The following is a 25,668-nucleotide window of genomic DNA, read 5'->3' as shown; positions in this document are numbered from 1 at the left end:
TTTATTCATTTATTACCATTTAGAGACCAATAAAATTCACTTCTTCATTCACTTTATATGCAGACGTACAAACATTCACCCTTTCATATAAAGATATGCAACGACAGATAAGTATATTCATATAAATATGAATATTTCACTCAGTAAAGACCAGTAAAAATTCACTCTTTCATTCGGCTGTTTTATATAGAGACCAAAAACAATTAGTGTCATTTCTGGACGGTTTTTCACGTAAACCAAGATGCAGCTGATATATGGACTTTTTGGGGGGGGGCTAACGAGCTTCACGCCGCTAAAAGATTTATCCTCGTCACATCGGACCAATGAAATGATCGGGGAATTCCGAGTCCGTTCAACTCTGACACCGAAGTTGACGACTGACGGTTTTAGCGCAAGGGGAGGAAGCCCGAGATAGCGCTCGGCTAGCCGGTGCGGCTAATATTGAGGTGCGCTCAATAGTCCGGAAATTACGATAAATTCAAAGTTTTATGAAGACATACAAACATTCACACATCATTTAAAGACGCTTTATAAGCGGGGAAAATATGAACATTCAACCTTTCAATCGAATGTGACGCGCAGAAATACAACCGTTCACTCATTCATTCACTTTCTCCATCATCCTCCTGTTTGTTTGTTTGTTTGTTTAGAAGTTTATTAGGACAGTGTACAAATACATCAAGCACAGAGGCAGAGATATTTGTACCAGATTAAAGCTCATAGCTAATTTCCATCTGTAGTCCTGGACAATACAAATATAAAACTGTATAAAATAGACAATATATATAAAATATACGGATAGCCAATAAAATAACTATGCAATATATAAACAGGCAATAAAATATGCATTTTGTAAGTTGAAAGTGCTATTGTTGTGATATTGCTGTGATATTGTCACTTTGGTCATCTGATGGCAAAATACCCGTCTGCATGCATAGATTTTTGGAGGAAACTTACAGACACACCCAGACTGCAGGAGATGTGTTATATAAAATGAACACAATTTTTTCTTTTCATTAATACGAGTCTAGTTTTCCTTTAAACACCTTGTTTTATTCAGAAACGTCGGGACCTTCTCGCTGCGACCTTCCGAACCGGCGCCGCTAACCTCCCGCTGAAGACGGGCTCAAAAATTCAAACCTCGTGAGGTGTTTTGTTTTTTCTTTCCGTCCTCCTTTTTTTTTTTTTTTTTTTTTCCCCAAACCAAACCGCTCACAAGTGTCACGATGTTAACGAACCCACCTCGACGCGGCCCGCCCTGCGGCGGCGCCGCTAGCTCACGCGCGCACCTGCGATACCCACAGTTTAACCCGCCGCCGATCCTGCAGAAAAAACACATCAAGTCACATTAATTATTAAAACTGTTTATGGATTTTATTTTCTTCTTTCCGACAGCGCCGGTTCAGTTCTTTAACTTCCCCGCGGTGTGTCCGACATTTCACGCGGGTTGTTATTTTGTCGCCTCTTCCGTCCCCCTGCGCTTTTCTCTCACTCCATCCCCTCGCCAGGGGGGTCGGCGGGGTCAACGGGGTCGCCCGGGTCGGCCCCGGACCCCTGGCGCTCCGGCGTCCCGCCTCGGCTTGTTTACAGCTTTTACTGTCGATATAGATGAGACTCCCATGGTTACGTGGCGCGCGCGCACACACACACACACACACACACACAAAGTTCAAAAAAGGAGAAAAAAAAAAAAAGCAGCCGGAGCTATAGTCAGGTTGCCATGGCAACAGTGCCCCGCTCATCTACGCGGCGTAAAGAACATGTAATGTATGCGCGCCCGACGACGGGACGTGCATGTATTTTTAATTGTTGGAAATGAGAACTCGTGCGCATTCGTCAGACCGGAAGATGCAATAATTGTATGATAATAATAATAATCCAAATAATAATGGATATAATCGGGCGCAGTGTTAGACACACCTCACAGCTAAAAGATTGGATTCCGACCGCAGGGGGGGTTTGTTTGTGGACAGAATGAATAAATGAATGAAGAAACGGTGACATGGTTGTACGTCTCTACGGGACTGTCTCAGAAAATCATAAAATTGTGATAAAGTTGTTTATCTTTTATAATGCAATTAAAAAAAACACGATATTCTAATATTTTGAGATAGGATTTTTGAGCCATAATCAGCGACATTAAAATAATAAAAGGCTTGAATCCAGATTGTATGACATTTTTGTTTTTGTAATTGTATTACAGAACATAAAGAATTTTATCACAATATTCTTAATTTTCTGAGACAGTCCTGTATGTAGCGTGTGAACGGATGTATGATTAAATGTACATTCATGACGAGTGAATGTTAACGTATCGCTAGATGACGTGTGAATAAAAGGGTGAAAGGTTTTAAGTCAATGTGACACAAGAGTGATTGTATGTAAATATATACGGGACTGTCTCTGAAAATTAGAATATTGGGATAAAGTTCTTTATCGTCTGTAATGTAATTAAGAAAAAAGAAAATTTCACACATTCTGGATTCATTACAAATCAACTGAAATATTGCAAGCCTTTGCAATATTTGCAAGAAAACTCGAGAATTCTTATTCAAAATATCAGAATATCATGAAAAAGTAATTTTTGTTTTTTTGAATGAATGTATGATTAAATGTACATTTATGACGAGTGAATGTTTATGGTTTTAAGTCAATGTGGTACAAGAATAAGGGGGCAAATGATTGTATGTAAATATATACAAGACTGTCTCAGAAAATTAGAATATTATGATAAAGTTCTTTATCTTCTGTAATGCAATTACAAAAACAAAGACGTCATACATTCTGGATTCATTACAAGTCAACTGAAATATTGCAAGCCTTTTATTATTTTAATATTGCTGATTATGGCTTACATCTTAAGAAAACTCAAAAATCTCAAAATATTAGAATATCATGAAAAAAAAAAAATTTTTTTAATTGCATCACAGAAGATAAAGAACTTTATCACAATATTCTTAATTTTCTGAGTCAGTCCTGTACATATATATACATATATATATATATATATATATATATATATATATATATATATATATATATATATTTCTGTAGTGAATAAATGTATGAATGAATGGCCAAAATATGCTGTGTAAATGAGAGTGTGAATGTTTGAATATCAATATATAACATGAACAAGAGGGTGAATGTTTTTAAGTTTATATGCAACACAAATGAGGGAGTAAATGGCAGTATGTGTCTCTATATAACGTCTGAACGACTGAATGAATGGTTGTATATTTACATGAATTATTATATGTGTTTATATGACCTATGAATGAATGAATGAATGGTTATAATCACTAAATGACACATGAGTGTGAATGAATGAATGGTTAAATGCCCAAAACATGACGTGTATTTTTGACGTGTTTATATGAATGTTTCTATATTGCGTGCCAATGAATGAATGAATGGTAGTATATTTACATGAATTGTTATAAGTCTTTATTTGACATGTGAATGACTGAATGAATGGTTATATATTCATATGAATCGTTACAAGTCTCTATGTGACCCATGAATGAATGAATGAATGAATGAATGAATGGTTATGCATCACAATACGACACGTGAGTGTGAGGGTGAATAAATGAATGAATGTTACATAACCAAAATATGACGTGTATTTTTGATGTTTTTATATGGTCGTCTCTATATTGCGTGCCAATGAATGAATGAATGGTTGTTTAACTGTATGACCTATGAATGAGAGGGTGAACGTTTGTACATCTATATGAATGAACGAATGGTTACACGCCCAAATTTGACATAAAAATGAGAAGATAAATGGTTGCACGTGATGGATCCACTGCCGGGATCGGCTCCAACCCCCCCGACTCGGACGATGAATGGATGAACGAGTCAAAACAACGCAGATCCTCCTTTTCAACCATCCAGGTGCCGTTTGATCTTCAGGGAGGTGTTTCAGCGGCTCGGAGAGCAGCAAGCTAACTGTTTGTGTCGCACACTTCTGGAACATCTAACAGATATGTCCTTGAGGACCCCACACACACACACACACACTGCATGGTAGATATACAGTGTGCCGGCATGATGAGAGTGTTATAAAAACAAGAAAGCTGGATTTTATACTCAACACCAGAGTGACATTCAAACAAGGCAGAAGCCGCGGGAGTTGTTTTTCTTTTTTATTTTGTTTATTCTTTGTTTCTTTATTTCGGACACAAGCTAAAAAGCCCCGACGCCAACGCCGCTGGAAGTTTCCCAGGGTTCCAAAGGCCCGGACGTTACTTCCCGCGCCGCAAATGCGAGGGTGCTGAGATGAACCGGTGAGGTTTTGACAGCGACGATAACGGAGCTGATGGTTCGGCTCTGTCGGCCCTCAGCTGGCGGGGGGTTTTTATCGGACGTGACGTTTCCCGCTTCCGTCTTCCGCCGCATCCGCTCTGTTCGTGCGGAGAAAGGACATTAAAAAATGATTAGAAATATAGCGAGCAGCCGTTAGCGTCCTTGTGTGGAGGGTCCGTGTTCTCCACGTGTCTGCTTGGGGTTCCTCAGGGTTCTCCGGGTTCCTCACACAGTCCAAAAAAAAAAAAAAAAAAAAAGCAGACTTGTGAATGAATGAGTGAATGGTTGTACGTTTCTGAGGCTCAAATGACAGGGTGAATGCAAATTGTATATCTGTAAATATGTTAATGAATGAATGCTGTTTATCTAACATGACCCGTGAATGACTGAGTGAATCCTTGTGTGTCTGAAAATGACATGAATGAATGAGTGAACGCGATATTTCTATTTGACAGATGAATGAATGAGTGAATGGTTGCATGCTTTTATTCGACGTGTGAATGAATGATTGGATGTTTGTACGTCTCTGAGGAGCAGATGACAGGGTGAATGGTTGTGTCTCTTTTTTTGACAGACTTATTTATATCTGTAAATATTATTAATGAATGAATGCTGTTTATCTAATATGACACGTGAATGACTGAGTGAACGCTTGTATGTCTGGAAATGACATGAATGAATGAGTCAATGTTGTATTTCTATTTGACGTGTGAATGAATGAGTGAATGTTCATATGTTTCTGAGGCAGGAATGACAGGATGAATGTTTGTGTCTCTTTTTGGGAGAGAAATTTGTGTATCTGTAAATGATATTAATAAATGAATGAATGCTGTTAATCTAACATGACGTGTGATGACTGAGTGAATCCTTGTATGTCTGAAAATGACATGAATGAATGAGTGAATGCTGTATTTCTATTTGACGTATGAATGAATGAGTGAAAGGTTGTATTCGATTATTTGACGTGTAAATGAATGACTGAATGTTCGAACTGGGGCAAATGACAGGGTGAATGTTTGTGTCTCTTTTTGACAGAGAATTTTTCATATCTGTAAATATGTTAATGAATGAATGAATGCTGTTTATCTAATATGACACGTGAATGAATGAGTAAATGTTCGTACGTCTGAGGCAAGAATGACAGGGTGAATGGTTTTGTCTCTTTTTGGGAGAGAAATTTGTTTATCTCTAAATGATATGAATGAATGAATGCTGTTTATATGACGTGTGAATGACTGAGTGAATGCTTGTATTTCTGAAAGTGACATGAATGAATGAGCGAATGCTGTACTTCTATTTGACGTATGAATGAATGAGTGAACGGCCGCATGTGTTTATTTGACATGTGAATGAATGAGTGAATACAGGACTGAATCAGAAAATTAGAATATTGTGATAAAGTTCTTTATCTTCTCGATTCATTACAAATCACCTGAAATATTGCAAGCCTTCTCTTATTTTAATATTGCTGATTACGGTTTAAATCTAAAGAACACACAAAAATCCTCTCTCGAAATATTAGAATATCATGAAAAAGTCATTTTTGTTTTTTTGAATTGCATTACAGAATATTAAGAACTTTATCACAATATTCTCGTGTTTATTTGACATGTGAATGAACAAGTGAATGGTTTACATTTTTTATAACGCACGAATCAGCGTGTGAACGGTTGTTTATCTGTATGCCGCGTGAATGAGAGGATGAATATAATGTATGTATGAAGTGTAAATGAGAGGGTGAACAGTTGCATTTGAATGAATGAGTGAAACGTTGCACGTTTTGGTGCACGAGCGATCGTTTTACTATGACATGTGAGGGAGAGAGTGAATTATTGCACGACTGAAAAAGTGAGCGAATGGTTGAATGTTTGTAAATGAGCAGGTGAATTATTTTTGCATCTCGAAGACGTGCAACGTTAGCGTGTGTTTCTATGACGTGTGAATGAGAGGGTGAATGTTTGTATTTTGCGAAGGAAACGAACGAATAAATGACAAACAGTTACAAGTCCGTGTTTTTAATCGGACTTGTTCAGCGACTGATCCTCCGTGTTTCTTTCCCGTTTGTTTAATGTTCCTATAAAACCGCTGCGATCGTCCCCCGCCACTTTCACTGCAACTTAAATATGATTTATGCAAATACTGTTTTATTGGCATTGGCTTTAAAAAAAAAAAAAAAAAAAAAAAAAATTATATATTTCTTCTTCTTCTGTGCGTCATGTAATTTTCCTTCCCTGGCTGTGTGTGTGTGTGTGTGTGTGTTTGTCTCCAGAGCTAATGCTTTCATGGTATTTGTACCACACCCATATAATCTTTGTCATAAAAACACCAGCACGGGATGGTTTTGCAATAAAAATGCAAAGTAACATAAACATTTTTTTTTTTAAGTACATTTTTGTTTGCAGAATCCAAAAGCGCTGTCACTCTTTAGCTGACAAACGTTGCGATTTACTGTAAAAATCGGCGTTTTCCCCCCGTGGGCAGGAAGTCTGACACAAAAGCGGAGCAGCATCTGGGCCGGGTTTTGTTTGTTCTGTTTTTCTTGTTTTGTTTTGTTTTTTTTTTTTTTCAAAATAAAAGGCGTGACAGATGTTACATCATCCGGTGTGTCACGGCGCTAAACGCGCGGCGGCGTCCGGACGTCTCTTCGCGCCCGACGATGGCGGCCGGTTTGTCTCAGAAGTCGACAAAACTCCAACGGAGCGAACAGAACCGAGCTTTGAGGCGCGGCGAAAAACACCAAGAAGGATAAAAAAAACAGAAACGATGAAACGAAACTCTATGAAGTGTCCAAACCCACAAATCGGAGTGACTTTAAAAGGGAAATCAGCCTGAAAAGATAAATGGTCGCACACCTGGCGAGACGGGGAAACTGGCTTTGACCGCTGGCTTCTGCACGGACGAAGGGGACACATCGATGGACTTAATGCGTGTTCTATTGATTCGTTCGTTCGTTCACGATCCGTACGGCTTATCCCGCGCTCGGGGTCGCCGGGCCTCTTCCAGACGTCATCGGGTTCACCCTGGATCGATAACGGGTCACATTTAGAGACACACAACCATTCACCCTCTCATTTGGGACAAATAGAAAACATAAACATTATATAGACTTATAACGATTCATTCACAAATCATAAAGTGACTAACAACCATAGCAGAGACGACGTAAACGTTCACTCTTTCATTCAGTCGTCATAAATACACGACCATTCATTCACAAATACATGATTCTGGGACAACAATTCACCCTTTCATTCAAACGTCACACAAAAACTTGCAAATTTACTCATTCACAAATTTCACTGAATGTATTTTCTTCACCAGGAACATTTGGACCGTGATTGTTGTGCTTCTATTTTCATATCTGCGCAGATATTGTGATTTTTATTCCATATATATTTATATACGGCGCCCTAGAAAATAAAGGGAACGCTAAAATAACGCATCCTGGATGTGAAGGTATGAAATATTCCTCTTAAATACGTTGTTCTGGACATCGTTGAATGCGCCGACAACGAAATCGCACAGAAACGATCAACGGAAATGAAACGTGTGAACCCACGGAGGTCTGGACTCCAAATAAAAGTGTAAAAACACACTCCAGGCTGATCCAACCGTGATGTCATCTCCTTAAAAATGCGTACAAAAGTGTGACTGACTCGGAGTCGCGTCGTGTTTCCCTTCATTTTTTTTGTTTTTTGAGCATCTTCTTCTCCGTCTCCTCAGCATCTGTCGGAGCTGCTGGCCGTGGTGCGTCTCCCCTTCATCCACCCGTCGTACCTTCTGAACGTGGTGGACAACGAGGAGCTGATCAAGTCCTCGGAGGCGTGTCGCGACCTGGTCAACGAAGCCAAGCGCTACCACATGCTTCCCCACGCGAGGCAGGAGATGCAGACGCCCAGGACCCGGCCGAGGCTGTCCGCCGGTGAGCGGATAAACCGCCTTATTATTCCTTTTTTTTCCCATTACAAGGCGTACCCACAACACACACACACACACACACACCTCCGCTATTCATATTTCACTGCAAGGAGATGGCATAGAGGTCAGTCGTCCTCAAGGAGACCCTGACTTTGCCGTATTGATTCCGGCCCACTGGAAAGCGATGCTTTATTGCTCCCTAATGTTTTCTCACGCAACTACGGTAAATACTCATGTGTACCGCGAGTTGGGGGGGGAAGCGGGTCGCGCTTCCAGATCCAGGGAAAGGCTTTCGCTCCGTGTTCCGCACCGAGGTTAGAAAAATTGGGAGTGGCCAGCCAGAACGGCTTCCCCTGCAGGGGGGTTGCAGGCTACTGAGCTCCTTTTCGGAGGAAGCGACCGGCCGAGCATTTCCACAGATGCAGCGGGACTATTGTTTACATCGTTCGAGCCGCCGGGAGGGAGGAGGGGTTCGTTTTCTACAAGTTCCTTTTGGTCAGCGACTGGATTTTCTTTTCCGCGGCGTCTGAAAAAAACCCTCATCGCCTTAAGGAGTTTGGTTCCATAAAGTAGCCTATTCCAGGGGAAGCTCTTTAGTTTTGCATCCCCAAAAGCGGTGAGGGACCAGGTGCAACCTTGAGCTCCAGACCGAGTTCAGTTCCAGGAAGTAGCCTCCCCCGGGGAAGCCTTTTAGTTCGGCATCGTGAGGGATCACGGTCGGGACCGGTGTGCGAATGTGCACCTCGAGCCACAGTGTTCATGGACTCATAACTGTTAAATATCAGATGAGCTGGTTATCTTGTCCCTGCTCTGCTTTGCTGTGTGGAGAACCCCGTTAGCCGTTAGCTAACTTAGTTCATCCAAAATATTCCCGTTCCTCTTGTTACATCTCTAGTACCTCCGTAGCTTCTGTCGCAGCTTCTCAGACGTACTTTTGCCACTGATTGATCTCCTTCGCAACCGTGTTGAATTTGTTGTGGTCCAATGATTGTGAGTCTGCTTTTCAGAACGCCAACCAGCGCGTTATGTGTTGGTTATTCTAACTGCAAGGCTTCATCCTAGAGAGAAAGACCAGAGGGTCGTGGTCAGTGAACCAGGTGCTGCAGTGGAACCAATGTGCACTTAGCAAATGAAGCTAACAACAGGGCTGGCGCTTCCTTCTTGATGGTACTCTGGTTTAATCGATGTTCAGAAACTTTTTTTGAAAAGTAAAAGATGGGGTGATCAAGCCCATCTGATCCCTCCTGAAGGAGAACCGCACCAGCACCTCGAGTTTGAAGGGCCGGTCGAAGTTGGGAGCGCTGAGCACCGCTGAGCTGCACGGCAAAGCCTTAGCGCTAGATGTAGCAAGCTGGCTGAACAGACAAAACATTTCCGACCCCGCGGACGTAACAGTCTGCAAGCCTTGGGAACCCCTCTGTGTCCTAACATGTACCTCCAATGGAGGACCAATGACCACCATGGTTAAAAAAATGGCGCCCTTCGGTCCACTAGGAGAATTTGGTCAATCACGGAGCACCAAGGAAACCATGAAAAGACTGCCTCAGAGGAGGAGCTAAAATGTTTCGAGTAACCGAGATGCTACTTCCTGGTTCCTCTGCCGTCTCAAAGGGAGCTGCAACAAGTTCCCAATCCTTCCGGCACCTTCCTCAGTCGGTTGGAGTAAAGACGATGACCCAACAAGCGTCACTTTGCGGAACTGGCGCGTTTTATTCGGCGGTAAACAAACCTTTAGGGGAACGGCGTGCTATTTTTGTCCATTTAATTGCCCATTATGCCGTGGCGTGGGGTCTTAGAGGGGGGGTGGCGGGACGTTTGTGGTTATTCTCCACGCTCAGCATCGACCCATTACCCGTCTTCATCCAGGAGTTCCTCTTTGTTCCCACCATTTTTTTTTTCCCAAGCGTTTTCTGTCAAGGCTGATAGCGTTCGGTATGTGCATATCTTATAAACCCTCCCGCCCCGCGCAGAAGTGTATATTGATTCCCGGCAGCCCTCGGCGGCGTACAACAGAATTATATAAATGCGCGAATGCAGCCGGGATGAATACATGCATGATGCATTCTGCCCCGGTGGCTGGGTGAATGGGAAATGTGTTTTCTCAATCAACTTTCACACTCCTCCCCGTGCTGGAGTTCTTATCGCGGCCGACCGTGTGGGCGGAGGTTTTTTTTTGTTATTTTTTTTTGAGTGGGGGTGCAAAATGTGAGGCTTTTCCGTGGTACGGAGTCCCGTGCATCAATCACCGCGGAAAGAGTGCCGGAGCCCGACCGATACATCAGCGGGTTGATGCTATCGGCCCGTATCTTTCTCTCGCAGCTGTACAGGGGCTGTGTTTATTTATGCGGTCGCTATGACAACCTGACGGCGTCCAGCACGCGGACGGGGATCGAATCCCCCGGATCTTCCGGTCGGAAGGACGGCCGCTGTCGGCCGCTGCGTTCGATACTCCGATACACGCCGATGGCGGCGCGGTCGCATTAAATCCAGACGATTTATCCCGCGTTCGGCTGAACTGTCGTCGATCACAGAGCTGTTTAGAAACATGCTAACATTCACCCTCTCATCCACGTCAAATAGAGAAACACAACTGTTCACTCTTTCATTTACACAACAAAAACAGACATACAGTTATTCATCCTCTCACACACATTTCAAAAAGAGACCATTCATTCACTCATTCATGCCTCATACAGACATCTAATCATTCACCCTCTCATCCAAGTCATATGCAGCATTCACTCTCATTTTTAAGACATGGAGACATGAAACATTCACCCTCTCATCCACGTCCGAAGAAGAAATACAACCATTCACTCTCTCATTCACCCGTCATACGGAGACGTGCAGTCATTCATTTGTTCTTTCATACATCACGTGGAAAGATGCAATCATTCACCCTCACGTCCACCTCATATGCAACATTCACCCTCTATTCATCTCATCATATGGAGACATGCGACCGTTCACCCTCTCATTCACCCGTCACATGGAGACATGCGATCATTCATTTGCTCATTCATACGTGCTATGGAGACATGCAACATTCACCTTCTCATTCAACCATCATATGGAGACATGCAGTCATTCATTAACTTATTCATACATGCTATGGAGACATGCAACATGCACCCTCTCATCCACGTCATACAGAGAAATAAAACCATTCACCCTCTCATTCAACCATCATATGGGGACATGCAATCATTCATTCGCTCATTCATACATCATGTGCAAAAATGCAATCATTCACCCTCACGTCCACCTCATACGCAATCATTCACCCTCTCATTCACCCATCATATGGAGACGTGCAATCATTCATTTGCTCATTCACACATGCTATGGAGACATGCAACATTCACCCTTTCATCCACGTCATACAAAGAAATACAACCATTCACCCTCTCATTCACCCTCATATGGGGACATGCAGTCATTCACCCTCACTTCCACCTCATATGCAGCATGCAACATTCACCCACGCATCATATGAAGATCTACAACCATTCACCCTCTCATTCACCCGTCACATGGAGACATGCAATCATTCATTCGCTCATTCATACATCATGTGCAAAAAATGCAATCATTCACCCTGACGTCCACCTCATACGCAACATTCACCCTCTCATTCACCCATCATATGGAGACATGCAATCATTCATTCGCCCATTCACACATGCTATGGAGATTTGCAACACGCACCCTCTCATCCACGTCATATGGAGAAATACGAGCATTCACCCTCTCATTCACATGGAGATAAACTCTCCCCCTCTCATCCTCTCACAGGTGTGTAATGTAGGTCAGGTGCAAATATCCTCTTGGATGTACCTCGGCAGTTTAGTGCCGCGTGTCGTCCCACAGACCGTGCTTCCTTAGCCGTCTCGGGGGGGCTCCGTTCGTCTACGCCCGGCCATCTGCCGCGGCGGGCAGGCCGAGCCCCGCGCGGCAGGGGGGGTCCCGGACGCCGGGATAGACGTCAGGACGCGCACGTGGACGGCGGCGAGGAAGGAGAGGCGGAGGTCGACGGGAGGAGAGGAAACGACGGATGTAGTCGGAGAAAACCGGAGAGAGAGGGCGACGGGAAGTGGAGCAAGGGCATATATTTTACTCCCGGGGTGTGTGTCTCGTCGTGTTAGCGGCCGGCGTGCGCGTACGTGCGCGGGTGTGCGTGCGCGCACATATGTGTGTGTGTGTTTTAAATGCGCGTAAGCAGATGGGGCACCACCTGAGCTGGGTTGATAAGTCTGTCAAGCAGAAAGAGAAGGGAGAACTGCCATCCGTGAAGCCCTTCTTGCTGAGCACAGTCAATCTGTGAACTTGGTTGTCACGTGTGTGTGTGTGTGTGTGTGTGTGTATGAATGGTGTGTTTGATTGCACGCAGTGTGTGTGTGTGTGTGTGTGCGCCGTTGCACGCAGGGATGCATGTCTGAGTGGCTTTGACATTCAAGCTTTTTCACTCGTGATAAATTTATATTGAATTTTTTTTTTTTTTTCTCTTTCCTTTCAGACTATAAATTAAATTAACTCATTTGTGCCAGACCTTCTGATTCCTACACTTTTACACCCGCGCTGCGATTGGCCGGCCAGAAGCTCGGCGTTGCACCGACAGCTCAGCTTCCCGTCTAATTAGTGAGACGTTCAGCAGACGTACACCCGATCCCTCGCCGCATCGGGTCGGTCAGGTATTGGCGGCGATGACGTCCAGACGGTTGATAATTTACATCAGTTTGGATTCATTTCATTTGGTTTCCCTCGCATGGAGGGATCTTCCACCTGCACCGTCATCCGTCTCCTCCCAGCGTCACCTCACTGCTGTTGCATGGGGTGTGTGTGAGTCACGCACTGGTGTTGTAGTGAAGTTGAGTTTTTTTTGTTTTTTTTTGTTTTTTTTATTTTGAATTTTTGATTTAATTTACTTTGATATTTGACCGTGTTTTATTATATTTAGTTTTATTTTATCCTTATTTTTATTTCTTTTTATTTTATGTTTTTTTATACATGTTTATGTATATTGTATTTTGTCCTGTTTTATTTTTATCCTTATTTTTATTTTTTATTTCATTTTATTTTGTGTTGTTTTTTATACGTTTTTAGGTATATTGTATTTTGTTCTGTTTTTATTTTTATCCTTATTTTTATCTTTTATTTCTTTATTATTTTTTGTTGTTTTTTTATACATTTTTATGTATATTGTATTGTGTTTTATCTTACATAATTTTATTTCTTACATTATTTCTTACATTATTTTTATTCAACTTTTTCATTTTATTTCATGTTGATTTTATTTTATATTATTTTATTTCACTTTATTATTTTATTTCATTTCATTTCATGTTGTTTTATTTTGTAATATTTCATTTCCCTTATTATTATATATTTTTTTTATTTCATTTTATTTTACAGTATTTTATTTCATTTTTTTTTCTTTCATATTATTTAATTTCCTTTTAATTTCATTCATTTTTAATCATAGAGAAGCATCAGTAGTTTCAGGTTTTTTATTGGTTTTTGTTTTTTTTTCCCACATATCAGAGCATTTCTTCATTCATGCATTTGATTAATCCCACTCCCAAGGACAGACTCTGGCTCTTCTCCCCACCAGGGTCCTGCAAAGCCAGCAGATTTCCCCGCCACGTACTAAACTCTCCCACACGGGCCGCTCAGTGGTTTCACAAATTAAGAAAATAAGGATAATGAACACATCAATGTGATTAATAGCGGCCTATGGAAACGCACTCATGAGATGAAGTTTCATAAACATTCCAGTTTAACGAAAAGTACCAACATCTCACTCGGTTGTTGGTCCATTAGCCGTGAGCTTGGGGAAAAACAAAAAAACACTCATTTCTGCTGAAGAGAACGCAGCCAGATGGTTTCTACACACCCTGTAATTGTCTTGTTTTTCCCAGGTTTTTCTTTATATGGGTCCCTGCTGTGCGACAGTGAGTGTGTGTGTGTGTGTGTGTGTGTGTGTGTTTGTGTGGGGGGAGGTTGGGGGTTGTTTCTTTATTGATGCAGCTCCATTTTAGTGATGGTATGTTGTCGTATTACTCATCCTGCATGTGTGTGTGTGCGTATGTGTGTGTGTGTGTGTGTGTGTGTGTGTGTCCACATTGTGACACGGCACCTCTGTGCGACACCTGGATCCGCCCGACAGCGATGGCGAGCAAAAACCGTCCGGCTCTTCGCTAAGCTACGTTCGTTTGTTTTGGAGCCGCGGCGCTAACGAGGACACTTTGGGTTTTGTTTACTCAGCGGACAATTAGCCTGGCGGTTAGCACGGCCAGCTAGCAGCAAGAAGGTCCACGCTTGGAGTCACACGGTTGGGGATCTTCCTGTGTGGAGTCTCCTGCAGGGGTTCCTCAGGGTTCTCCGGGAACATTTTATGCATCTTGGATATTTGAATGAGCGAGTGAATGGTTATTTTTTCTACATGACGTACATTGGACAGTGAACGCTTCATGCTAATGTCTTTTGAATGAATGAGTGAATGGTCTCTATCACTGTGAATGCGAGTGATGGTGTCGCTCAATATGGCATCTGAATTGTTTTACGTCTATAAGATATTCAAATGAGCGAGTGAACGGCTGAATATATGCAAGACGCTTGAATGAGAGGGTGAATGTTTATTTGCCTCCATGACGTGTGAAAGAGCGAGCGAATGGTTGTATGTCTTCGTATGACTTTGCTTTAAAATCTCTGTAAGACTTGCGAATGACGGAGCAAAGGATTTAGGTCTACGTGGAATCGAAGTGAGAGGGTGAATGGTTGGACGTCTCTAAAAATGAGCGAGTGAATAGTGATATGCATGTATTACTATTCCCCTTCTCATTTAAAAGTCATATAGAGACACACAACCACTCACTCATTCACACCGAAACATAAAGGTGTGTGTGAATGAGAGGGTGAAATTTTGTATGTCTCTATAGGATGTCCGACTGAGCAAGTGAACAGTTGAATATATTTATGCGCGATGTTTGAATGTTTATTTTTTCCCCATGACATGTGAATGAGATAGTGAGTCTCGTATTTAACCATTCACTCGCTCATTCACACGTCTGATAGACAAAAATAAAGACACGGATTTCTTTGTGCGAATGAGAGGGTGAACGGTTGTACGTCTCTGCGATCGACCAATCCGGTGTGAACGCCGCCTCTCGTCCAATCACAGCTGGGATAAGCTTTAATGAATGAATGAATGTTAATTCACCCACGGGATCTGGTATAAAATGCCTCACATTAGCCGCTTCTTTCCGGAAACGTCTCGCCCGGCCAGTGTGAACGGAGGAACCCTTTCAGGAGGGCGTAGCCTTTCGTCGCTTGCAAACGGCCTCATTTTGTCAGAGAAGAAGAAAAGTGGCGTAATGAATCCGCGGCGTTTTGCACACTTTACGCCGAGGCATTAGCCGCTAATTGGTTAATTAGAGAGTGGATGTGGATCTGATTAGCTGTCATTAGAGTCTCCGGGAGATCACGGGGATTAAACAGCTGCCGGCGACGGGAGTTTACTCGCAAAACTTTTTTTTTTTTTTTTCCCCAGACCCGACTCAAATCACCCGCTCCGAAAAATAAGAAATAAAAATAAAAGAAAATCCCGCGCATCCTCCTTTACGCGTACGTCGCCGTCCTCGGCGCCGGGACGGCGGGGCAAACTGTTAACTCAACCCAGCCGAGTGGAATAGCACTCAGACAAATGAGCTGTAATGACTAAAAGACGCAGGGGTCCGGCTCGTCTCACACTCCTCCCGCCCCGACACACACACACACACACACACACACTCGCAAGGTTCAACCTTTTAAATATGTACACTCTCGTAGAGAATCCTTTAACAGTGATTCCACTCTGTCAACTTTATCATCTGTTATCAGGTTTTCATATATCTAAGGGTGGGAACATTCGGGAACACACACACACACACACACACACACACACGCATGCAGCGTCAGCCTGAGAGAGATGTGTGTGTTGCAGGTTCACTCCAGCATTTTATCTATGTGATCGTTCCTTATACATAAATTGGTTTTATGGATTAGGAGCTCCGAGGAACAAGTTTTTTTTTTTTTCTTTAAAGCTGGGATGAGACGTCGGCAGGGATTTCTGCAGGTTTTAAGTTTCCCCTTAAATATTTTATCCAATGGCATTGACCGTTTAGAATTTATGCAGCGTGGAGGAGAACAAATAAACTCACACACACACACACACACACACCGGGCTGCGCTAAAGTGGTTGGGTTTCATTATATTTGCCTGCGTCCATTACTCCGGAGACGAAAAGGTTCAACCTTAAATATCTTCTGTACGTCTTTTGGACGATCTCTCCGACGGCTAGCGGAACTCGGAGCGCGGCGCAGTACCCATGCAAAGCTGTAGGGGGCAGTGTTGCGTCGATATGCTCAGAGAAAGGCGTAGAGATGAAGAAGAACTGGAAACAATTTCACGTCGTATGGTTTGAAAGCGTTAGCATTCATCCATTTACATACCGATGGCCATGCTAGGTGCTAACCTAGCATGAACAACCTCTGCACAAACGGATGGACCAGCGCAGGAGAGGCCACCACCTCGGGGCAGGACTCCGTGGTCCACCTTCACCTGAAGGACAAGGGCCGGTCTTTTGAAGACAGCAAACGCCCGGCAAGAGAAGACAGAGGTTCAAGAATCCATCTTTGTCAAATCAGAAAAAACTGTTCACAAATGTACAACGTTGTAGTGGGATCAGAAACCAAGACAGACCAGGACCTTCTGCACCCTCCATACAACCAGGAAAGACCCGCCACCAGAAGCAGCTGAAGTCCACATGAGCCTCAGTTCATGTGATCCAACGGGTTTCACTCCTTTCTTTAGCTTCACCTTTTCACATTCTGATCCAGGAAACCCAACTAAGTTGCTCTTTTGTTCCGAGGAACGACACCATCATTAGCACGTAGTCTCTGCAGATCAACTCCTCCATTTACACAACAAGCTACTTCAATCTAGACCTGCCCAAAACCCTGGCAGATATATCGAGAAACTCCAAACAAGTTATTCGAAGTGAAGACGCCACAGCAACAAGGGCCGAAACGTCTTCGAGTGAAGGAATTCAAGATTTCGACAAGGACCAACTTTGGGTTTCTAGATGAGCCTTCCAATAGCAGACAGGATGCTAAGATGTCGTGAAGACAACTTTGCATCAGAAGTAATTCTTCGCCTACGTGGCACCAAGAAGCGCCTCTGTTTGCTAAGCCGCCTCTTTCCCATAACGTACGTTATCACCGACTCCTCAGCCGACGCCATCTTTGTTTCTGTCTGAAATCGGACCCTGGAGGTGAACTCGACGGCGACGACTGAATCAGACGTAAACAAATCCAGCTCCTCGAAGGACAGAAAAAGCTAATACGTGCTTGTTGTCTCCCCGTCTTCCACGCGTCAGCGCTAAATGTTCAGCAATGTGGCGGTAAACCCATAAATGGAGGTCGCCTGCATTTTGTTAAAAAAAAAAAAAAGAATCTTTTTTTAATGCCAGAAGCTGATTATTGTCCGGCTCGGTGTAATTATTCAGCCCAGTTTGTCTTCTGGAGCCAATGCGGCGTGAGATTACCGTCTCACCCCTCCGACAGGAAAAGCACAGCGCCGGGGGAAGGCGCCAGAAATAATCGCTCTACGTGAAGCGCGCCCTTTAGCCGATCCTCGCTTTTCTCGATTTTCCGCAGCGGAGCCTGAACGGTTGTTCTCGGGAGTCGGCAAATGACCGCGCGTTCACGTGGCGCGCCGGCTTATCGCAGACAAATCTTTAGCAAACGCGTCCGGGGGAGTAAATCCAGATGTGCGGGGTCGGCCTCGAAATCTCCCCCGCGTCGCCGCTGGAAACCCGGCCTCGCCGTTTCCGTCGTGAGGCGGAATAACTCTCCGATTCGCCGGGTCGTCAAACTACACGGCTGGAGGCGGAGCCAGAGATCTTCTATTATCTATTATCTCTCTGCTAAATAAAAGAAGAAGGCATTGCAAGTCGGTATAAAAAACAAAATTGCTATCCAAGATGGCATCCTTACAGTTTGGTAAAGTATCACCGTGGCAACGCATACGTTATTGAGGGAAGATACAAACTTTCGCGTTTAGGTTTAGATAAAGAAACTGATGTTGGGGTCGAAAATGAAGCTCGATGGTTTTGGAGAAAAACGTTAAGGGGAAACTCTCCTTTTGTCTCGTCCTTGACATGTCGGGATGTTTGTGTTCCCTTATCTTCAGCTCACTCATTCACATGTCATATGAAGACATGTCGATGAGGCTCATGGCTGGTGAGGCACGTAGCTCGCCTGCCTCATGGTAGGCGGGCCGCACCAACCATGTACCTCATGAACCTAAGTGAGAGCTACATGCTTCACTCGGTGGCTCTATGTAGCCGTTTTGTGATCGTTCAAAACAAGAAAGTGGTAACACACATATAGTTGTTGACAAACTGGAAATGTAGCTCATGTAGCAAAAGTGTTTAAGCATTTTAATAGCAACATACAGAATGACAGCATTACAGTCATAGTGTAGAGCATGCTAGCAGTTAGCTGCCATTGTGCAAACTATGGTGAGGCTCGACGGGCTGCTGCCTCACCACACGTCTCTTCTCAGTATTTGAACGGAAAATGTGAAAATCCAATGATTTTGAACACTTGTGAAGTTTAATGAAAAATACTTTTAAAGTGCAAATCACTAATAAATATAATTATTTAATTCTTGTTAATTTTCCTTTTTTTTTTCTTTTCAAGATTGGCAAAACGATCTATATATTGGAAATATACCTCATATAGTAAAAGTATTTAACAGTAAATGCGATAATCCAGCGATTATGAATAAAAAACATCTAAAACTGGCAAAGTTAAATGAAAAATACCTTTATATTGCAAATCACTGATAACCAGAACCATTTAATTCTTTCATTTCATATATTTTCTTTCCGAGATTGGCAAGTGAGGCACGACCCCTCCTGCCTCCCCTGACAGCACGTCAGTCGCTGTGCGATAAATGGGAGGAGTTTGTATCGCTGCTTCGCTCTCCTGCGCTTCACATAGAACAATGCTAATAGTTTTATGCTAGGCTATCTTAGTCCCTAAAGTCTTCAGTGTTGGTTCTTTACAGCGTGTTTTAGGCCATAATTGAATGAATGAATGAATTTGTGGGTAATTTTGTCAAAGTCTGCTTTATTTTCAATTTCTCTGCTGGACATACAGAGGAATCCAGAAGATTCCATTACACAATAAAGCTATATAATATAACAACCCGAATATAAGCTAACTAAATGAATATAAGAACAACGTATTTATGCCGCACTTGTCGATAAGCCACAGGTGTCAACGTTGAGCTATTTACACAGAAACATATTTTTTTACTCTTAATTCATCTTCTTTCTCTTTTATTTGTTTTTTTTTTTTTTTATTTGGAATCATATTTATTTATGTCACTGTTGTGCTGCATTTCCCCACTGGGGATCAATAGAGTATTATCTGATCCTGTCCTAACATCCTCACATACGTACTGAAAATGCTTTTTTTTCCGAACCAGTAACACGGCTGATGAAAAGGATTAATAATGAATAAAACAAGGAAAAGTCCATCCATCCATCCGTTTTCTTTCTGCTGATCGCTATCACTAAAACCGTTAAAGTCGTCTTTTTAGGTGTCAAAATTGAACAGCGTCAAAATTTCACGCTCATTTCATCGGTCCGATGTGACGAGGCTAAGCAAAAAAAAAAACATAAATTAGCCGCGTCGTTGTTTAAGGCGCAGTTCTTGAAGCCTGTCGAAAAAGTAGAGGCTTATAATCAGGAAATAATGGAATTCACTTATTCATTCACTCATGTCGTGTTAAAGATAATTTCTCCACATGGACTAGACATACAGGACTGTCTCAGAAAATGAGAATATTGTGATAAAGTTCATTATCTTCTGTAATGCAATTAAAAAACAAAATTACTTTTGCATGATATTCTAATATTTTGAGATTTTTGAGTTTTCTTAAGATGTAAGCCATAATCAGCAATATCAAAAATAATAAAAGGCTTGCAATATTTCAGTTGATTTGTAACGAATCCAGAATGTATGACATTTTTGTTTTCGTAATTGCATCTCAGAAGATAAAGAACTTTATCACAATATTCTCATTTTCTGAGACAGTCCTGTAAAAATGTTTTCCTGACACGCAATAAACAAAGTAATTATAAATGTTTGCAATAAAAATAATGAATGAATGAATTAGTAGCCATAATTCCAATTTGTGCACTAATAACTTGCACATTCACAGTAAAGTGCACAATAAACATAACCATCACTCATTCGCACGTCAAATAATGACATGCAACATTCATCCTTTCATTTCATGGTCCTACAACCATTCACTCACTCATTCAGGTCTTGCAGAGTCGTGCAACGTTCACGTCGTCGCTCCGAGACGTCGCCCGTCGCTACGGCGACGCGTCTCAGGTGTCCCACGCCAAGCGTTCGGCAGTTTAACGTTAAAACACAGTCATCCTTTATCCGCCGCTGCTTGTTTATGGAAGATTTTACAGTGCATTGTTAGAGCGCGGATGTGTATGTGTGTGTGTGTGTGTGTGTGTGTGTGTGTGTGCAGTAACGCGAAGGCCGTGTCGGTTCATTCTCCAGCTGAGTGTATATTTCAAAGCAGAGCTGAGCTGCTGATGTTATGTAGAGCCAGATTCCCCCTCCACCCTCCTTTTTCAGCACTTTCTAGTGAGGATAATATCTTTCACCCTCCACTCCACCGGAGAATATCCGTGTTAAAGTAGTGCGAGTATTTTTCTTTTTGCGCTGATCTGTATTCACGGCTCAGAGACGGAGCGAAGAGGTGACGGCTCTTGGGAAGCCCTTTTTGATGGAAATCCTAAAATGTGCACGGGATGACGTGCGGGGAAACGCCTCCTCGACGCGTCCGTGCTAAAAAAAAAAAAAACAATTCCAGTTCAATTACAGCTGCCAGGGGTAGCTGCGCGTTAATTATTCATTTGCTTTTTCCTTGACTGTAAACACACACACACACACACACCGAGTCGGTTGTATGGGAGCTGCTCACGAATTCAAGACGTCGCAGGATTTCCGCTCTTTCTCAACCGCCGTTGGTTCCTCTTAAAGCGGAGACGGGCGTACGTGGACGCCACCCTAGCCGGACGCTGTTGACTGACGGTAAAAGGAAACGTCTACTGACGGGGAAATAAATACATGCCAATCCCGGCCGAGTGCCTTTCGCCATGAAACGCGGGGGGTTGTAATTCTACACCGGCCGAAACCGAGCGGCAGACGCCTCCCGCGTGGACGTCTGCGGCCGGCGAAGAAACATAAACGGCTGCGTTCATTGCAAACGTCGCCAAACGCTATAATGACGCTTTATGTTACCATGCTTGTTGGACAGCCTGTCCACTAGGGGGCGCTGTAGGGTTCACGTCCAACATCGGTCGCGGACAATAACAAACATGGCCGTGGTTGGAGGCGATGGTGATTATGGCGGTTCGGTTCGCACGTTTAGCCCCTCAGGTTTTATCTTGAATAATAAAATCACAAACCATTTTCCAGATTTTTCTAGATTTTTTTTTTTTTTTTTTCGACAGTTTAAAAAAATGCTTGTTTTGAAGGAAATTCCTACTTCTTTTCCAGACCAGCTGTGAACTTAAATTCAGTTCCTTCGGCGTTTCTGACGTTCAGTTCTGTCATCAGGTCACCTGGCCTGAAACCCAGGTGTTACTTTTTAGATGTAGGAGGACAAAACTAGTTTGCTATCAAATCTGTTCGACGGTTGGAAAGAAAATTGAAGAGATAAAACAGAGCAGCATGTGGAACGAGATTCATTCATTCAGTCATTCATTCATTCATTCATTCAGTATCACAGGGAAACATATAGACTCGTTAAAGTATTCACCTTCTCAATCACACATCATTTACATACATACAACCATTCTCTCATTCAGTCATACATCAAATAAACATACAACATTCACTCATTCATTAATATCGTTGATAGACATACAATATTCACTCATTCATTCAAATTTTATATAGAAACAACCATTCAGTCATTAATTCATTCATTAACATCATTTACAGACATAGAATATTCACTCATTCATTCATACGTTATACTAAGACGACCATTCACTCATTCATTCACACATCATCTTGACGTACAACGTTGATTCATCCATTCATATTCATTCACAGACATGCAACCATTGACTTGCTCATTCAACTTCATATGAGACGTAAAAATTTCACTTAGTCATTTACATCATTTAAAGACAAACAACCATTCACTCATTCATTCACACGTATATAGACATACAACTTTCACACATTCATTAATATCATTGATATACATACAATATTCACTCATTCATTCACACGTCATTTAAAGACACACATGCATTCACTCATTCATTTATAAATGATATGGACATACAACATTCACTCGTTCTTTTATACGTTATATAGAGACGACAATCACTCGTTTATTCACGTCATTTCCAGACAGACAACCATTTACTTATTCATTCATATATCAAAGACATACAACATTCATTCATTCATTAACATCATTCACAGACATACAACCATTGACTTGCTCATTCATCATCATATAAGACATAAAAAATACACTTTATTTCATTAACATCATTTACAGACAAACATCATTCACTCCTTCATTTACATATCATTTAAAGACACACATCCATTCACTCATTCATTTATAAATCATATGGATGTACAACATTCACTCTTTCATTCATGTCATTCAGAGACATACAACCATTCACTCGTTCATTTATACGTTGTATAGAGTATAAACTTGTTCACTTGTTCATTCACATGTCATTTACAGACATACACCCATTCACTCATTCATTCAACGTTTCTTGATGCAACGTTGTGCATACCTGCGCTAATCTTCCGTCTCCTGTTGTTGTTGTTGTTGTTGTTGTTGTTGTGGTGGTTGTTGTTGTTGTCGTCGTCTAGTAGGTTGTGAGACGCACTTCCTCGGAGCTCCAGACAATTTTCCCCGCTGGAGAACAAAGAGCTGTCTTTTTCTTTGGCGTTCCTGAGGCGCGCCCGAAGGGACGCCAAAGTTTTCCCCGACACGGCGAAAAAAAACAAACAAGCCAAACGGGAGCTGCAGTGAATCAGTGAAACGCGGGGAGCTCGTCGCGCCGCGCCGCGCCGATACCCCCGAATCAGCCTCGCCCCATCCATAACGGAGCGTTAGAGCCGCCGCAAACTTCTCCTGGACTTCCATCCATCCGCCTCCGTCACAATATAATGTCTTCCAGAGCGGATGTGCGGTCCGGGTGGATGATTAATGTCCTCGTGGAGGGATTGGTTGTTTGCGCGTGATGGATATGTTTCGCCGAAAAGGTGACAAACATCCACAAAATCTAAAGTTTTTCCTCGGCGGCTGTCTCACCGACTCAGTTGTTCATTTTGGCCCCGACGGCAGAACGGGGTGGGGGAAGATCCGGGTTCTCGAACAGAGTTTTTGCTTTTTGTGATCATTTATTTTCAAGTCGGAAAAGAGTTAAACGCTGGTTGGCGCTCCCGCCGCGCAGCGAGATCTCTGAGTGGCCAAACACATGCAGGAGGTTCATTGGAGACCGGAATTGTCGATGTGTGAATGAGCGAGTGAATGGTTGTACGTCTCTATATAACTTACAGTAAACCCTTGTTTTCACGGGGGTTACGTTCCAAAAAGAACCCGTGATAGGAAAAATCCGTGAAGTAGAAACCTTTATTTTTTTTTTTTATAATTATTATACAATTGAGTACTCTGTTATACATTGAAAAGAAAGAACAAACCATTTTACAGGCTCAATCATTTTTTCACAATTAAAAGTACTGTTCTTTAGAAAGTTTTTTTTCAACAATTAACTTCTGTACTGTACTGTCAAATAATAATTTTAATCATCAATGTGAACAGAAGGCTTTAAATTGCAGAGATTAGCACCGCCCACCGCGACCCGAGTGATTGAATTAAACGGGAGAAAATTAAAAAGGATTATGAAAAAAATTGCGGACAGTTGCAACCCTTTTTGCATCCTTATTAAAACTTATCGCTGCTGTCGTCCTTATGTTTTTTTCTTCCTTCTTTATGGAACGAACAGAAGATTAATTCATTCCGTAATGCCGACCTACAGCCGCATAGCTTTTACCTTCCGTTAGCATGTCCAGAAGTTTAACTTTATCTGCCATAGATAGCATCTTCCGCTGCCTTTTGGGCCCTGCAAGGTGCTTTAGTCGCTCCAGAGCGTTTAGTCAACATTATGGGTTTTAGAGAAACTCGAAATTGCAAGAGAATTTGCACGTCCGTCATGTAAATGTGTCAAGCTGTTTTACGTACGTGTACGTATTAAACTGCGACGTTATTGACGCACAGGTAGAGAAGAAGCGGAGTGACTTTTTAGCCAATCAGAATGCAGAACACAATGCACCATGCAAATCCGCGAAGTGGCAAAACTGTGAAAAGTAAACCGCGTTCTAGCGAGGGATCGCTGTATTTACCTGACATCGTCCATGTCCTTCGTGACCTTTCGTCCGCCGCAAGCTAATAGCTAGCTGTGTTCACGTACAACAGTCACCGTGGCAACAGACAATACTGAAAATGAGATCAGTCCATGTTTCTGTCCCGGCTGCTCGCATAAGCAAACCAATTGTTTGGCGTTTTGTTTTGTTTTTTTGTTTCTATCAGCGTAACACTTTTGAAATCCTTCATAACTGGAGGCGAGACCATCGTTAGGATGCTCAGTAAAAATTAAATATCCAAAATTCTCCAGCAAACACCAGAGGCATCCAAAATCCAAGCGAAGTTGTGTTTGCTAACCTTCCCTCAATGGGGTTTGCAGCTAGTCTTAGCATCGACCTTATGAACTTCATCAACACGTATTGTTGTTTAGCATTAAGCTACAAACTTATCTTTTTATCGTTTCATCATAAATCAAACGGCCGAACTGTATGAGCCGGTCTCAGTTGAAGCGTTTGTCAACATTATGGGTTTTACAGAAAGAGAATTTGCACGTACGTCATGTAAACTTGGCAAGCTGTTTTACGTACGTGTACATATCAAACTGCAACGTTATTGACGCACAGGTGGAGAAGAAGCAGAGTGACTTCTTAGCCAATCAGAATGCAGAACACAATGCACCATGCAAATCCGTGAAGTAGCGAAACCGTGAAAAGTAAACCTCTTCATGAGTTGTGAACGAAAGAGCGAACGGCTTCCAAATCTTCTTGTGGTGGCAACCGGACTTGATTCTCCTCACTTGAAGACATCTCACCTCTCATCCCAGAGGCTTCTTCACTCCACCCAAGAAGAACTGAAGAAGATTTTGACAAGTATTCACTTTCCCGCACACGTCTTATAGCGACTCGCAGCCGCTCGACAACCAATTTCCCTTATGGGGATCAATAATAGCGC

At 42.5% G+C, this 25,668-nt stretch overlaps 1 protein-coding gene across 2 annotated transcripts in view; it reads left to right on the top strand.

The window, feature by feature from the left end:
- The window catches only part of klhl29 (kelch-like family member 29), a 414,899-nt gene that overhangs the window by 288,809 nt on the left and 100,422 nt on the right, over positions 1-25,668 (top strand). For both annotated transcript variants that reach the window (XM_086166945.1, XM_086166946.1), the window contains exon 11: positions 8,035-8,233. In XM_086166945.1, the coding sequence (XP_086023071.1) occupies positions 8,035-8,233 (199 nt within the window). The remainder of the gene's footprint in view (positions 1-8,034; positions 8,234-25,668) is intronic.

This window comes from Fistularia commersonii, chromosome 20 (genome assembly GCF_037954325.1).
Source record: "Fistularia commersonii isolate RoL2024-O1a breed Wild chromosome 20, RoL_Fcom_v1.0, whole genome shotgun sequence".
In the NCBI taxonomy this organism is placed as follows: Eukaryota; Metazoa; Chordata; class Actinopteri; order Syngnathiformes; family Fistulariidae; genus Fistularia; species Fistularia commersonii.
The sequence above is the reverse complement of the archived record's forward strand: the minus strand, read 5'-3'. Positions and strand labels throughout refer to the sequence as shown.